The sequence below is a fragment of the Parasteatoda tepidariorum genome, chromosome 7 (genome assembly GCF_043381705.1).
Source record: "Parasteatoda tepidariorum isolate YZ-2023 chromosome 7, CAS_Ptep_4.0, whole genome shotgun sequence".
NCBI classification, from domain to species: Eukaryota; Metazoa; Arthropoda; class Arachnida; order Araneae; family Theridiidae; genus Parasteatoda; species Parasteatoda tepidariorum.
This window is the reverse complement of record NC_092210.1, coordinates 50,691,398-50,709,032: the sequence shown is the minus strand read 5'-3', so window position 1 is coordinate 50,709,032 and position 17,635 is coordinate 50,691,398. Positions and strand designations below refer to the sequence as shown.

The 17,635-nt window shown below is 30.0% G+C and overlaps 1 protein-coding gene across 1 annotated transcript in view; it reads left to right on the top strand.

The window, feature by feature from the left end:
- Positions 1–17,635, top strand: part of LOC122269131 (cytosolic carboxypeptidase 6-like) — a 534,894-nt gene that overhangs the window by 415,411 nt on the left and 101,848 nt on the right. Inside the window, exon 5 of the mRNA XM_043040819.2 lies at positions 7,703–7,919. Within this exon, the coding sequence (XP_042896753.1) occupies positions 7,703–7,919 (217 nt within the window). The remainder of the gene's footprint in view (positions 1–7,702; positions 7,920–17,635) is intronic.

Here is a 17,635-nt window from a genome sequence, read left to right as displayed (position 1 = left end):
TTGCAGATTTTAAAACTTTATTTAAAACGGAGTACCACAATTCATGTAAAGCTGAACTGAAACAGATGAATGATTTCTGAGCAAGAAGACTGTTTTTGATGGCTCCGTCGTAATATGAAATGATGCGTTTTTTACGTATAATATACTATTTCTATAACTGCTGTAAGCTTGCAACTGTTACTCAGGACAGTTAAGTTTAGCCTATCTAAAACCAGAGCTCTCTACGCTTATTTTGAAAATGGCGCACGACGTCAATATGAAAGGGATGCCACAGTTTTGTGAAAATTAAAAGAGTTTGTGGTCTAATTTTTTAATATTTAAAAGCTTACTCAAATGCTGCATTACCTGGGCTCATAAAAATTTGAAAAACTGAGAATACGGCAGTGACTTGAATAATTTTCATCTAAGTGGAAAAATGTCACCAAATTGGCCATTTTAAAAAAAAAAATTAACAGCTTTTAAAGCATTTAAGTTATTTGTATGTTCTAAAGTTCAGATAATTCTTCGAGGCAAGATTATATACATAAATTTTAATATTACTACATATTTTTTATATTTAGATTTAGATTAATAGATTAGAATGTAGCTAACATTTGTAGGTATTTTCACTGCAATTAAATTTTGTATTGACATAAAAATTTAGAACTTTTCATTGCTTTTCTTCAAAACAATCATTGCATTGTATTGAATCTGCATGTGCATTGGATTCACGCCAATATTTTTTTATATATATANATATATATATATATATATAAATTTTATGTTAATTACTGTCTTTTTATTATTTAGAAAAAAATTTAAGTGACAAGAACTAAATTTATATGACTGTTTGTTTAAATTTATAATTTTGTAACCTCAGTTGTTTTTAGACGTGGCAATTTGTTATCATTATATATTTTTTAATTTTAATTTCTTAAAATAAAAAGGAAATATTTATGCCATTTTTATTATTTTAATTTGTTTACAATCATTATTAAATAAAATCATATTTAATTAATGCTAAATGAAACCTTAGATTTTTATGATTAAGCAATTAAAAACAATTAAAACAAGAGCGCATATTATTGCAATATATTTCGATTCGGAAACTTATTTTTTACAAAACAGATTTTTATCAATTAAAGAAAAATCTATTAACGATAAGCTCTTTTCCTAAACTTTTTTACATCTTCATAAACAAAAACGGAAAGAAATTGTTATATTCGGTATAAATGCTTAATACCAATCAGTAACGGTATAAATGCTTAATTAATGCTAAAGGAAACCTTAGATTTTTATGATTGAGCAATTAAAATAAATTAAAACAAGTGCGCATATTATTATAATATATTTCGATTCGGAAACTTATATTTTACAAAACAGACTTTTATCAATTAAGAAAAAATCTATTAACGATAAGCTCTTTTCCTAAACTTTCTTACATCTTCATAGACAAAAACAGAAAGAAAGTGTTATATTCGGTATAAATGCTTAATACCAATCAGTAACGGTATAAATGCTTAATACAAAACAATCAGTAACGGTACAAAACTTTAATTAATGCTAAAGGAAACCTTGGATTTTTATGATTGAGCAATTAAAAAAAATTAAAACAAGTGCACATATTATTATAATATATTTCGATTCGGAAACTTATATTTTACAAAACAGACTTCTATCAATTAAGAAAAAATCTATTAACGATAAGCTCTTTTCCTAAACTTTTTTACATCTTCATAGGCAAAAACAGAAAGAAAGTGTTATATTCAACATCTCTAGTGTACAAAACAATCAGTTTTAAAATTAAACTTTTAACTCCACCTTGTCGCTCTCTATTTCATTGTTTAAATCGATCTGAAAAAAAAAAGATTATTAGAGGCTAATTCTTGAAGCTTATCCTTAAGAACTCTCGTTTTAATAATTGCTGTCACCAAAAAAAGGAGGAAAAAATCGTTTATAGTTGCTTTAAAGAAAGGAAAATCAGTTTTTCTCTTTCGCTAGAAGACACTATTACAATAACAAAAAAAGTACTCATTTGCGAAAGCTAAATTAGCTTGGCTTAAAAGTTTTATTTTTATGCCCCTTTTCATTTATTAAGACTCTTTCTTATTACCACCCATTGTTTATAGCAAAAGTTATTTATTTTTATTTTTCTGGCCGATTAAAGTGCCATGCAACATTTAAAGAGTAATCATTGTTTATTACGCTAATTCTGGCTCTTGGGAAAGGAGAAACCATTTTTGCAATGTTCCCTTCTAATGCTTTAGCTCTCCCGTCTTTAATAAGCGAACGAGGATATGTTTTCAAGATAATAAAGCTTTTCTTCTAAAAGTATCTAATAGAACTTTTTTTTAAGTCAATTAAACATAATAAAAATTTATTTTCATGTTATGGGGAGAGATAGTAATATTTAATGTCAATTAGCTTGAAATATCATGACTAAACGCGAAATTTATTTTGTTTTTGAAGTACATTGTACCAGGAGAGATGAATTTAATTTTGTTTATCTTATTATTAATTTAATTAAGAACACTATTTACTTTATTTTTTTACGGAATCATGGAATATTTTATAAATTTATAATAATGTTTAGAATAGTGAATGAAAAACGAAGATCAAATATCAAAATAAATATTTTCATGTATTTTTGTCTTTGTCAGATCAATTTACTTTTCTTTATTGTTAATATTATACCACATAGATGGGTATTAAAACATGAATAACCAATTATGTTTTTCTATTCATTTTATTAACTGACAATTTGTACCGAAACAATATATAATATATAATAATATAATATATTTATAAATATAAATAATTTATAAATTTAAATAATTGTATTGGCTTATAAATTTAAATAATTGTAATGTTTTATAGGCTGCGATTTTTCTTGATTTCATGTAAATGAGTTGAATTAAAATTACATATTAATTATATTTATTAAACATAATTAAAGAAATATGTTCTTAGGAGAGATAGTAACATTTATTCTCAATCAGCCTAAAATATCATTACTAAGGGCAGAATTTATTTTGCTTTTTAAGTGGATTGTATCTAAAGAGAGAAATTTAATTTTATTTATCTTATTATTAAGTTAATTAAAAACATAATTAATAATTTTCAACGAAATCATGCTTATAAAATCATGCTTATGTCTTATAAAATTATAATAATGTTTAGGGTGGTAGATGAAAAACGTCAATTAAATATCAAAATAAATATTTTTAATATATTTTTGTCTTTATTTCATATTAATATTTTTTTATCTTTATTGTTAATATCATACCACATTGCTGAGTATTGAAACATGAACAACCACTCATGTTTTTGCGATTCATGTTATTAACTAACAATTTGTATAAGCTGCGATTAATTTTGGCTGCGATAATAGGCTGCGATTTTCTTAATTTTATATAAATTGGTAAGTTTAATTAAAATTACATATTAATTATATTTATTAAACAGATTAAAAGGATAGAGAATTTTAATTTTGTTTATCTTATTATTAAAATCATTAAAACGCAATTTGTTTTAAATTTTTTTACGAAATAATGCTATATTTTATAAAATTATAAAAAGCAGTGGATGAAAAACGCCAATTAAAAATCAAAATAAATATTTTCATTTTTTCTTGATTTCAGATAAATTTTTAATCGTTATTTTTAATAATATACCTTATAACTGAATATTAAAACCTGAAAAACCACTTATTTTTTCCATTCATGTTAATTATTAACAATTTGTACAAAAACATCTTCTAATAAGTTAGAATAATTATTATGTTTAATTGCAATTTTCTTAATTTCATATAAAATAGATACGAAGCTGAATTAAAATTATTTCCAAATATGTTGTATGCCGTACTGAATAACTCAGCTGTATTGCACTGAATAAAAAATTAGACAAGTATATTGTATTTAATTACTCGGTTGTATTTGCCGTATTTATAACATTTTGTTTGCAGTGTGCCGTATTTAAACAAATTCTGAGTATGTTGTATTTAACACCTCGGTTGAACTGGGCAGTGTTTAAACTAAATTCCAAGAATAATGTACTAAATAGTTCGATTGTATTACGTTGCATTTAAAATTAATTTCTAATTATGATCTTATGCACTAAACAGTTCGCTTGTACTGCATTTTTTTAAAAATAATGCCAAATTAATATTTTATCAAGAAACTTGGTGGCTCGCATTGTATTTAAAATTAATTTTTACGATGTATAACCAATTAATTAATTTAATAAGCTGTTTCTTTTTAAATTTAAACGCATTTTAACATTCTATAGCTTAATTTTTCATTTTTCTTATATCAAAAATTACTATTGGTAACATTTGTTGACCTGTTTCAATGTTTCCTGTGTCAATGTTTTAGATAATTTAGGTACACTACTAGACACTACTAGCTGTCGGCTGTACAGTCCGCAAAAAAAAAAAGATATCACCCTGAATAACTTTTGTTCTAATGATCCGATTTTCACGATCTAAGTGTCAATCTTAATGGTTCCTGGAGGTGACCTCAAATATGCTAATTAATTAGTGCTAACTATTAATTAAGTTACGAAATCAGACACAAAAACGTACTTTCTCTGAATAAACATATATTTTTTTTTACATATTTGGAATCTAGACACTTGAATTAGGGGGGGTAGACAAAATTTTAAAACAATTGGGTCGTAAATTGGGTTGCAATAAAGGTTTATATATTTGGCGATAGTCCAGAAAACCGCCAAAAAAAGTCGCCTGCGCAAATAAATATTTTAAGATAACCCTTGACTGATTCAAAAGAGAAACGCTTAATTTTACTAGGTTGCTAGGCAACCAATTTCTGACTGTAAAAAAATTGAAATAATGTTTTGTGATTGCTCTGAGAGGTTTAATTAATAGTTAATAGAAAACACCTCGAAGTTTCTAGGCAATAGACAATTTTTAAGTTCATTTATGTCCAAAAAGCAAAAAAAATAAATAAATAAATAAAATAAAAAATTATTTTAATCTCTTTTGAAAAGAAAATTTGAATCGATTTATAAGTTTTCAGAATTTAAATACATGAACTTTTTATCTGATATTATTTAGATTATGCTATTTTTGCTATGTTTATTCGAGGATTTCATACTAAAATCAAATTAACATAACTTATAATAGCTATATACAAAATTTTAGGGATAATGATTTTTACAGCTTTAATCGAGTCTTCTAGGCATGAAAGTTTGAAGGAAAAAAAAGTGCATGAAAAATAAAATGTAGATTGTATAGTAATTCTAATGCACATTCACAAGGTTTTCTGTAATTTACGATTTCTTTTTTCTATAACTCAATGAATTGCTGAATGTTTAGTGGCATTTTAAAAACATTGAAATATGTTATGTTTAAGAATAAGATATAGAAATAATATGTTGCATATTGTATGATTCATTGTTTAAAAAATTGCTTCATTTTGCTAGATATTTACGTTACATGGTTTTCTTTGGATAAAGATGATTAGCAAATAGCATCCACATGTTTCGATACATTCTGAAACTTACGTTCGCAAATTCACCATAAAATGTCGCACAGCATATTCTTCAATTACGATAAGCTACATTTACCACCAAATACTGCTACTATGATTATTTTTGTTTTCTTATATATATATATATATCTGATATGATACTCTCTTTTTAAACAGAGCTCGTAAGGCCCTTAAGATACTGAAATGGGGGCACGAAAACTTAAAAGATTTTTTTTTCCTAATGCCCGCCTGTGTTAACATCCGTCAATTCAGGCATCTACAGGGCGACAGATATCTGTGTGGCCTAAGGATTCCTAACGAGCATCAAACATTCTCAAAATTAAGTGTTCATTCACTGGAAAATTTAGTGTTTATTCAATTTAAGAACTGTTCCTTCACTTGGTTATCTTACTACTTATTATTTAAACCACCAAAAGCTTAAAACAATATTATGTAAGTTATCTAAATTTTTTTTACATAATTTGCATTTAATAACAAATATGTCGACATGCATTTAATAACAAATACGTCATTTAGCTAAAATTACAAATTTTGAAATTTTTATGATTTTTTTTTAAAGACAAGCTAAGCTTAAGTATTCCTTCACTGGTTAGTTTACCCTATAAGATTTTGAGAAATTTGCGATGTTGTGAGAGATGCTTAAAAATGTTGACTGCGTATTTTTATTAATATTTATAAAATATATATTCAAGAAATTGATGAATATTTTATTCCAAATTTATTCATTCGTATGTATATTATTGAAATTTTATCAGTTATTGAGAAAAAAAAAATAAAAAAAAATCACATTAAAGAAGCACAATCTGTTGTATAATCATATTCTATCAGAAGCATGCTTTTATAAAACTCCACATTCTCTGAATAAAATGTATTTTATTCAATAAAATGTTTTATTCAAATTTCTTTACTAAATTGCAAATAGAATTTTAGACGACTAAAGAAGAAACATCGTATTTTATAGCTTAAAAAAATAAAAATGAAAAGATAAGCAAACGATTATTAGCGAAAAAAATATGAATGAAATTTTATGCTAAGCGCGCGAAGTCAAGTTCCTCGCAAGTTTATCACATTTTAATATTAATCGCTCCATTTAATCATTTCTTCATTGTCGCCAAATTATTTTTTTAAAAATAATTAATTTTAATTTTTCTCAGCTTCTAATAAATAAAAACAGTTGAAACTTTAGATTTTTCAATTGAAAAATATGTAGATTAATATGGTATAAAAAAATTCATACCTTATAATTCAAAAATTTTTCATCCTTAATTTAATTAAATAATAAAAAATAATTAACAATTATTAAAAATTATTTTTTTCGTGAAATTATCTTTGGGTAAATGAGTTTTATGACTGGGTGAAATTTTCTTCGAATTGCTTTATTAGTTTTTAAAATATGACTAAAAACGTAAAAAGTGAAATTAACATTAAGGGGTACGAACTTTGGATCGCTCTCCTGACCAAACTATGGGGACCATATTTCCCAGATTGCGGCTACCCCCTATATTTTGAAGGTTAAGAATCCAAATATGTAAGAAAAAATATATGTTTATTCAGAGAAAGTACGTTTTTGTGTCTGATTTCGTAACTTAATTAATAGTTAGCACTAATTAATTAGCATATTTGAGGTCACCCCCGGGAACCATTAAGATTGACACTTAGATCGTGAAAATCCGATCATTATAACAAAAGTTATTCAGGGTGATATCTTTTTTTTTCTGCTGCTTTTACATTGTGTATAAAGTTTAAATAACAGGAAGAAAAAATTTTTTATTAGTGCTCATATCCTAATTATATTTGGGCAGATTTCCGCATCGTGATCTGTGGCAGAATAATCACTAAGTCTTGGCAACTATCGGGCAGAGGCCTGTTAGAAACTAAAAAAAAAAAAAAAAAAAAAAACAAAAAAACATCTTAGAAAAAAGGACCAACTCGAATCGTAGCCGACCCCAGGCAAACATCTACATGTTTTTTTGTTTGTTTTTTTAAAAATCACAAGTTCAAAATTTAGTTGGCACCTTGGCGATTGTAGTTGGAGCGACAGATCACGATACGGAAATGTCCCCTTACTTTTTTAAAAAAATAAAGAATTTAAGAATATTTTTTAAGTGCTTGAAAAGTGCTTAAGAGAGGCTTATTTTTTGTTCAAAAATTTGGCTATATAAACACCCTGATTCCATATACTTATGTTATAATTCCTGTTGCTTACATTTCAGGGTCCGTATTCCATCCAAATGTGTCTTTTACTACCGATGTCCAGAGCATGGCAACCGCTATGTCCTATCCATTGTCTTTGCCTTCGACAGAGAAGATGACGTATACCACTTTGCCTTTAGTTACCCATATTCCTACTCGAGATTACAAAAATATTTAGAGAATCTCGAAGCTCAACAATTGCCTTACTTTAAGCGTGAAAAAATCGGAGAAACATTGGTAAGTGATCTTCACTTTTTGACACGAGTAAAACCTTTTCCGCTTGTCCCACGTATAACAAACTATTAGAGAAATATATTTTTCTTTTGATTTCAATCTTTTTCACACTCAAAACATTTTCTAACTGATCTTATGTGAGACAACAAGAGGAGAAATTTATTTTTCTTTTGATTTCAATCTCTATTTCACACTCAAAACATTTTCTGACTAATCTTATGCGTGTCATAGGAGGAGAAATTTATTTTTCTTTTGATTTCAGACTCTATTTCACACTCAAAACATTTTCTAACTGATCTTATGTGCGACAACAAGAGGGGAAATTTATTTTTCTTTTGATTTCAATCTCTATTTCACACTCAAAATATTTTCTAACTGATCTTATGTGAGACAACAAGAGAAGAAATTTATTTTTCTTTTGATTTCAATCTCTATTTCACACTCAAGACATTTTCCAACTGATCTTATGTGTAACAGCAGGAGGAGAAACATTTTCCTTTTGATTTCAATCTATTTCACACTCAAAACATTTTCTAACTGATCTTATGTGTGACAACAAGAGGAGAAATTTATTTTTCTTTTGATTTCAATCTCTATTTCACCCTCAAAACACTTTCTAACTGATCTTATATGTGATAACAGGAAGAGAAACATCTTTTCCTCTTGATTTCAATCTCTATTTCCCACTCAAAACATTTTTTAACTGATCTTTTGAGTGACAACAGGAGGAGAAACATCTTTTCCTTTTGATTTCAATCTATTTCACACTCAAACCATTTTCCAACTGATTTTTTGTGTAACATCAGGAGGAGAAACTTATTTTTCTCTTGATTTCAATCTATTTTACCCTCAAAACACTTTCTTACTGATCTTATATGTGATAACAGGAGGAGAAACATCTTTTCCTTTTGATTTCAATCTCTATTTCCCACTCAAAACATTTTGTAACTGATCTTTTGAGTGACTTATTTTCCTTTTGATTTCAACCTATTTCACACTCAAAACATATTCTAACTGATCTTATGCATGACCAAAAGAGAAGAAACTTTTATGAAGATCTATAGATTGATATTCAGTTCTCGCTGATAAAGATGCTTTTTCTCAATATGAGCTTTTTCATTTTTCTAGCAACTGTAAAAAGTTCCTTGTGCACCAGTTTTTGTTCACTTTTATGAAATTTTTATAAGATACTCCTTGATGCGTCTTGTTTAATTTTAAGTGTATTTAATTAACTTTAATACTTGAATTGATTTTTTTAATCATTGAAAAATATAATTAAAATAAATTTTTCCAATAAAAAATTTAAATTTAACTCCTGGAATGTTATAACTTTATATGATTACCATTACTTAACTTATTTAAATGCCTTTAAACAACATATTTAGGTAAAAATAGAATTTACAAAATCGAAATTCGCTCGGAAGAAACATTTTAATTATAATGAATATTAAAACTATATATTCAACTATAACTTTAAAATTAATTTTTTTCTGAAACTTTGTATACAGACTTCCTTAAATGCTACCAATATTCAATTAATACTAGCAATATTCTATTAAAGCATGAAGAAGAACGATCTAAAATTGCATTTTTTTGTTTTGAAAGCCCATTATCCTTTTAAGATTTCATTTACCTAACACTAAAAATATTATCACCTTATTCCACGTATATATGTGATTCCTTACCTTTGGAACATTTTTTTACGACAGGCATTGAACTTTCATTCTTTACCTCGGAAGTGTTGCTCATTTAACGTTTTTTAGTGGCGACCTGTGGAGCTAAGTACGGAGGCGAGCAACATTACCCAGGCCACACGGCCACAGATACCCGTTCATAAAATGGGCCACATTCACGCCTCACACACAACACAGAACAGCACACGCAGCGAAACATCCATTCCCTGAGCGAGTTTCGAACCCGCAGCCATTGGCTACGGTCAGGCACGCTAACCGTTCAGCCACCGGGCCAGCTGTTTTATTTATAGCAAGTATAGGGACACTTGTATAAGAATTTTTTTTACTTGCATGCTTAACAATATTTGCTTCATTCACGCATCACAAAACAACACACGGAGAGGGAAACATCCATACCCTGAGCGGGATTCGAACTCGCAGCCACTGGCTTCACAGTCAGACACGGTGACCGCTCGGCCACCTGGGCAGCACTTACTTTTAGAACATGCATATTCTACATTTCGTTATTTTTACTCCTATTTTCTTGGATAATATTTAATAAAGAACTCTTCTATTAAATTAACTTAATATCGTGCTAACTTTTGATAACATCACCAAAAGATGACAGCGGTTCTAAAAAATATAGTTTACCAGTTAAGCAATTATTTATTGCAAGATAAATATGTTTGCAAGTTTTTTTGAAGCAGAAAAGACTAAAATTCGCGAGAAATTTTGTGGAAACACATATAAAAAAAAGCACATACAATGTATACACTGAAAATACATGTATGTGATTTTTAAATATTTTCATTTATTTCACGAGCTTTTTACTATATTAAAATGAAATAAAACAAAAGAATGACAAACTGACAGATATATATCGAGAAAATGCAAATGAACTCACGTTTTAAAAATTCTTTACTTTTCTGTGTAGAATCATTTTGATATTCCGAACAGTAACTTAAAAAACAATAGAATTCAAAAATTCTTTTTATAGGAATATTTCTTCTTTTTACGGGAGAAGAAAAACTGAACTCTGTCACAAAATTTCAATATTATTAATCGGTTCCATAGCTAAAGTACATAAAATTAAATTATTTTTTTTCCTTAAGAAAAATGTGACGTGTCTATTTTACGTCAGTAAAGTCAGACCATCTGCTCTTAGATAAAGTAATTCCTTAACTTTTTCTTAAATTCAATTTCCTAGATTGAAATTGGTCTTAACGCAACAACAGGATGAGTTGGGGGACTATTTTCATAGATCAACAATCTCTGAAGACAAAAGTGGGTTGATATCCAAAGATAAACAGGTACTTCGAAGATTCAGTTTCCTAATTTGTTTCTTGGCCAACACCTTGAGCAAAGGTAGATCTGGGGGACGGGTGGAAATAATTTGAATTGTAAATCAGTTCTTCACCGGCCTGGCTCGTCCTGGTGAATATTTATATGGAATGCTCATTTTTGCAACTTTTTCTCCGTTTCTTTTTTTCTCCCTCTGAAACGAAAAAAATAAAGCTCAGTTTATGAAGAAGGTAACATTTGCCAATGGAACTTTCTTTACTTCTAAAAGTAACTTTCGAATCTTAAATATCTTTATTTTGATAATAGGACAAGTTGTTAATTCAATTTTTAAGAAATATATTATTAAACTCGCAATATGGCAAGTATTATGAAAGATGCAAGTAAAAAAAAATCTTATTCAAGTGCTCCTATGCTTGCAGTCCCGCAGTGGACTGATCGTCAAGACACGGTTCCCAGCAGATCACCGAAGTCAAGCATCGCTGGCTACGGTCAGTGTGCGGGTGGGTGATCACTTGGATCAGCCTGCTTGGATCAGCCTCGTTAAACTGTTCTTCCGTAAAGTGCTCGACTTCGCGTGCAGGTCGTCGGGCTACAGAAGCGGGGTAGCCATCCCCTCTGCAGAGGATCAAAATTGTGATGGCATGTCATCGGATCATCTTCAGGGATGTTCCCCAGACCGTCACCAATAGCACATTGTGCTGTTCTAGTGTGACGTAAATGAACAACAACAACAATCCTATACTTGCAAAAAAATCAAACAGACGGCCAGGTGGCCGAGCGGTTATCGTGCCTGACTTCGAAGCCAATAGCTGCGGGCTCGAATCCCGCTCAGGGCATAGATGTTTCAGTCAGTGTGTTGTCCTCTGTTGTGTGTGATGTGTGAATGGGGCTCACCCTATGAACGGGTATCTGTGACAGTGGGGCGGGGGTAATGTTGCTCGCCTTCATGCCTTTGATCACTAAGTGCTCTCCAGGCAACGTAAAATGAAAAACACTTCCGGCACCTTTCATAGTGAAGAAGTTCAGTGCCTGCCATTAAATAAAAATAAATAAAATATTTTTTTTTTAATCAGGTCTCTTTTGCCTATTTACCATGTGCGATGATGGCTAATTTACTCGTTATTTACACAGGATTTCTCAAAAATTACTGACGATGACATAAATATACGGTTTGTGCCTTCTGTTTAGTTAGACTAACAGAAAATTCCTTATCACCATGTTTTGAATGTAGATCACTGCTAACTGAGGACAACTATAAAACCACAATTCAAAATAACCACTATTTCTTGCAACTGCGTAATACAATCTGGCACAAAATTAGCTGATGTCCAAGCAAACAGAAAAAAAACTTCGTTTTATAGTTTTTCAGTCATTAGCGCTATTTGTTGACGAAAAATTGTAACTAAACAATGTAATTGTAACTGTAAAATTGTAACTTTAAAACTTTGTGGGAGTAAATTCCAAGATCACCTAACAATCCCTTTTTTACCTCAATTTTCAAGTTACCAGCCATTTTTAGTTGTTTGTGTTTCATAATGAGTTATTTTTCAGCGATTAGCCTCGGTTTTTATTATCCTTCCTTTACTTCGGCAATACGAAGTTGAAATATTATTTATTATATTTACAGCATTAAGTAGTAATGATAATAATTAGTGTACTTTGATTCTTATAACCAGCTTTGAACAGTCGATAGAATTCTTAGTTTATGATTGTTCATTGTTCATTGTTGGTTATCATTGTTCAACTCCGTAGTTTTGTAATTTTGAACCCAATCCAGAAGGCAAGGGAACTCTTGGATCAAACTAGCCTTCGATAATTTTCTATGGAACCAGTCAGTATTTGCTTTACATGGAGAAGAAAACCTTGAAAACCTCTCATGGTGACCCGTTAGCAAGGGGATTCTAACCCATGTCCGCTTACCACTGCGGATATTTTACGCCAGCAATGTGGTCGGTGAGAGCCTGGGGCAGAATTTGTATGTCAGCCACAGCAGGGATTCGGACCTGGATTGCCTAGTTGGGAAGGGGGCGCTTTATCACCTGAGCCGCCGTGTCTCGATCAAGGTAATTAATTTCATAAAGGAGCTTACTTACGCAATCAACATTAGTTCAAGCTGTGAAAATAAATTGTTAACATTAGTACATAAATTTAGAAGGACTCACAAAATAAGTGTAATCACATTTTATTTTAATTTCTAACGAAATAGTTGAACGCATTCATCATCAATTTAAGGAGATTTTATTTAATCTTATTTTATTTAATTAAATGGAGTAATGTTTGTCTTTAGCTTTGTGCTTTAAATCGTACATTAAAAAGTGACTAACTGAGATGGCCCAGAAAGCTCGCTTGGAATTTATAAGATAATTTTTTCTCAATTTGTAAAAAGCAAAAATAAAATAAGAAGATTTCTAATCATCTCCTCCAACGAAAAAGGATTCTTTGACCGGTTCAAACTTTTTGACGCTCTTAGAACTATATTTTTGTTTATCACAGTTTGTTTACAAGCTCTCATATCTTTAATGAACAAAATTGTAGAGAAAAACGTAAGATTAATTTTACGAAAGAACCTTTAAACAGTTAACAAAAGCTGGCAAATTTTTCAGAATGCATGTGTGGACTTAAATGTATAGATTTTTATCTTGTTTAATAATCAGTGTTGAACAGGTGACCCAATTCTGAGTTTGAACTCCATAGCCTTGCAGTTTTGATCATAAACCAGAAGACAGGGGAACTACTAGATCAAGCATTGGGATAAATTACCCTTCGTGGAGGATTTTTTGATAGAACCAATTCACATTTGCGCTACATTGTGAGGAACAACCACAAACCTCCCACTGTTAACCCGACGGCTGCAGGATTATAACCCCTCATTTGCCTGACTCTGAGTTTATGTTTTTACGAGTAAAAACATAACCGTTATCGGTGCTTGCCAGGAACAGAGTTCTCCAAGTAAAAAAATTTAGCACGAAACCTTTAAGTGAATTCGAATTTTAAAGGGTTGTTAAAGAAATGTAAAGAAAAACACGCATAAAGTTTTAGATAAGGAAATATGCAGGTTTGAAAAGATTATCGTTAGTAAATATTTCCTTGATTTTTGAGATTTACGGAATTTTGAAGGAAGTCATATTTGGTGATGCCGTATAGCAATATGTGAAGTTTTTATTTACGTTTTATGAAGGTTTTAGTCAGCAAAATCTATTTGCCATAGATTTTTTTTAAATTAAATTCGTACACGCTTTTTGCTGGAAAATACTCCGTTTTTGTAAAGATTTTAAAAATTTAACGAAAAACATACATTTTATTTCTACGAATGTTCAGGCTTTTTAACGGAAATGTAAAGGAAATAAGCAGATTTCATAAAGGAAATGCGAAGGAAATATGAATTTTATTAAGTAAATGTAAAGGAAAACTTTAAAATATTCCATAAATTACAATAAAAATTATTCTAACAAATTAGTATAATTTTAGCTTTCACGTGATCTTGTTTTGTTGACGTTTCGCTAAAGAGAAGAATTCAAATTCAAATTTTAATTATCTTACAGAGAATCTCAAGGATTTATAAAGCTTTTGATTAGCAAGAAAAATACTAAATACGAACGCTCGATTTAGTTTGTAAAATGCACGAAAGTGTTCATAAACAATTGAGCTTGTCTGAGGATAAAATTAGACTTTTAAAACTGTTGCAACTATTCAGGCTGTTTCGTTAGAATAGTTGCAAGTAAAATTTGGTATTTTAAATTGTGTTAAAAAATGCAGCAGAAATAAACAACCCAAAACTTATCTCAAATGTAAGCACGTTGTTAATTACAGCGACTATGAAAGTTTTAAGTAAGTGTTTATTATTATTATTTTTTATGATAACTATTTAAAGACTTGTTGGTGAATCTTCCTTATCATATCTTTTTATTAAGTAGAAAAAGCTCGAAAATTCGTATCTCCAAGTATTACAAAATGGCGTCAGTAAAGCTATTGCTACGTTATTTTCAATTTTTTGTAAATTTTAAATGTACAGGTTTTATTACTTAAAAGTATGTAATATTATTTAAAAATATTATAACAGATTTTATTATTATTAAAATTATGACAAATTTATGTTATAGATAAAATAATTCAATTACACGTCATCAAGTCGTGCTATTTTTCTACTTATCACGCAGAATTTTCATATTTTCTACCTGATTTCCATTTAAATGTTAAAATTCTGAAATTGGTAAGATTTAAAATGATGCACTTGTGAACCATCCTCAAATTACTCAAAGTGATTAAATATCTTATTTATTCTACCCAATCTGATGTTTCTGAATGATAATGAATCTTGATAAATATTATATGAAGTAAAAAGGGAAAAAATGTCATAGAGTTTATAGTGGTGATCTGGAGATCATATACTTATTTTTAATTTTCAGAAATGAAATCAAATTTCAAGTTATTTCGAAAATTTGAATTGTTCCTTTTAATCGAATTAATAATTCATTGTGTAAAGAAATTTTCAAACTGGTAAACTGAGGGAACATTCACAAATTGAATTTTTTTGAATAAATATGTTTAATTACATTCCAAACTATAACACTTTTAAAAAAAAATTATTATTTACTATTTTTAGAAGATGACATGAAGTACTTATGATAGAAATTTTAAGTTTTTTCAAAAATATTTTTAAAGAAACTCTAAAATTCCTTAAGCATTTTGGCACAAAATCCCGCAGTTTTTGTTAAGGAAATCTAAAGGAATTTTCCTTAAACTTTTTGAAAGGAAAAAAAATTAACGGAGTCTTTACCTTTTCTTAATGAAAGCTGCGAGGTTTTCAGTCAAAACGCTTGAGGGGTTTTGGAGTTTTTGTAAAACTTTTGTGCTGACTTTTATACTTGGGTCGTATCAATCTGTCACCGCTGGGTTTAGATTCTGGGCCATCTCATTGGAAGGCAAATGCTCTATCTCTTGAGCAACTGTATCTCAAAATGTGTAGATTCTATTTTATAACCGTTATTGAACAGCCGACACAATTTTAAATTTGCGACTACCAATGTTCAACTCCGTAGAACCCAATCCAGAAGAATTATGAGCCCAATCCAGAAGACAATTGAACTCCTGGATCAAGTATTGGGAAGAATATTGTCTTTGAGAAGGACTTTTTGATGGAACTAAACCGCATTTGCGTTACGTGGAGAGGGAAACCAATAAAACCTCCCATAGTTAGCCTAATGGCAAGGGTACTCTAACCCATGATCCGACTAACACTGAGGATATTTTATGTTAGTACTGCTGCCGATGCGAGCCAGGTGCGGAATTTGAATCCCACCCATCACTGGGATTCGTAACCGTCTTCTCTCATTGGCAGGCCAACGCCCTATACCCTGCGCCACCACGACTCAAAATATATAGACTAGCAAAAATCATCATGCTTCGCTGTGGTATAATAATTATAAAATTCGGAAACAAACAAGTAAAAGTTAATCAAATTTATTTAACGCTTAGAAAAATAATTATTTGAAAGTCTAAAAATATTGCGTCAGTTGTAGTGTTATACAATTAGAAAATGAATTTTATATTGTTTCAAACTCCTTAGTTATTTTACTTGAAATATCTTAGAATTAAAAAAAAGGTTAACTTTTTCTTTCATCTGCTCTTAGATATTAAATGCATTAACCAATAAACCTGATTAAAGTTTTTTCTGTCTTTATTATTTGTATCCTATTATCTCTACTCATTTCAAATTATAAAATTTCACTAAAAATTGAAGAAGAGTACAATATTTGAATCTGTAACAGCAAATAAATTGTTTGAAACAGAAACTTTAACGCTTAAACTGCCGCACACGTTTACAGTTAAATATTCTTCAGGCAACGTGTACCGCTGTACAAAGCGTATTCTGCTAAGTACTCCCACAGATATTTTAATAATGCTAGTGTCTGGTGGTCACAATAATTATATCTCGCTCCGTGGTATCATGTCTGCAAACATGACATATTGTGCCCGTTGCTTCGCATCTGTTTCTCATCTCGCAACTTTACATGATAAGTTTGAATCTTTGCCGAGTAAAGAGGAGTGTAACTTAAAATCTTTACCCTAATTCATTGAAATTTCAAGAAGTGAAATGGAGAACTTATTTCTTAGTGAGTCTAATAGCAGTGAACGAGAAAGTTTCATGAGGATCACAATAATTTTCTTAATAAATCTTTTTTGTATTAATTTTATAGCAATTCAATAGTTTTGTTTCTTCCTGTGAAATATCTTTACAAATACAAGCGAATTTCCTACGAAAGCTGTAGAATAAGCGTCACCTTAAAGCGGATGACGCGGCCCGACCAGAAACTTAGCTGTCACCCGAATATGGGTGACGTGGCAGTCAACGTGTTAATTGACCGCTTGTGCTGGCAGAAGAAATGCGCTTGCCATAACAGTCGATAGCCACTCACTACGCTGCGTTTTACAGTGTATATTTTCTTGGAGCTTAATACGTTCGATAAACGAGTATTTTTATTCGGAGAAAGTGTGTGTTAGTGATTTTAGCAATTTAAAATAACATGTGATCAAATTAATTCAGGTCCCGCAGTGGACTGATCGTTAAGACACGGTTCCCAGCAGATCACCGAAGTCAAGCATCACTGGCTGCAGTCAGTGTGCGGATGGGTGACCATTTGGATCAGTCTGCGTAAGAACCGAGGGTGTGCGGTATTGCTCCTCGTTAAACTGTGCTACCGTAAAGTGCTCGACTTCGCGTGCAGGTCGTTTAAGAATGAAATT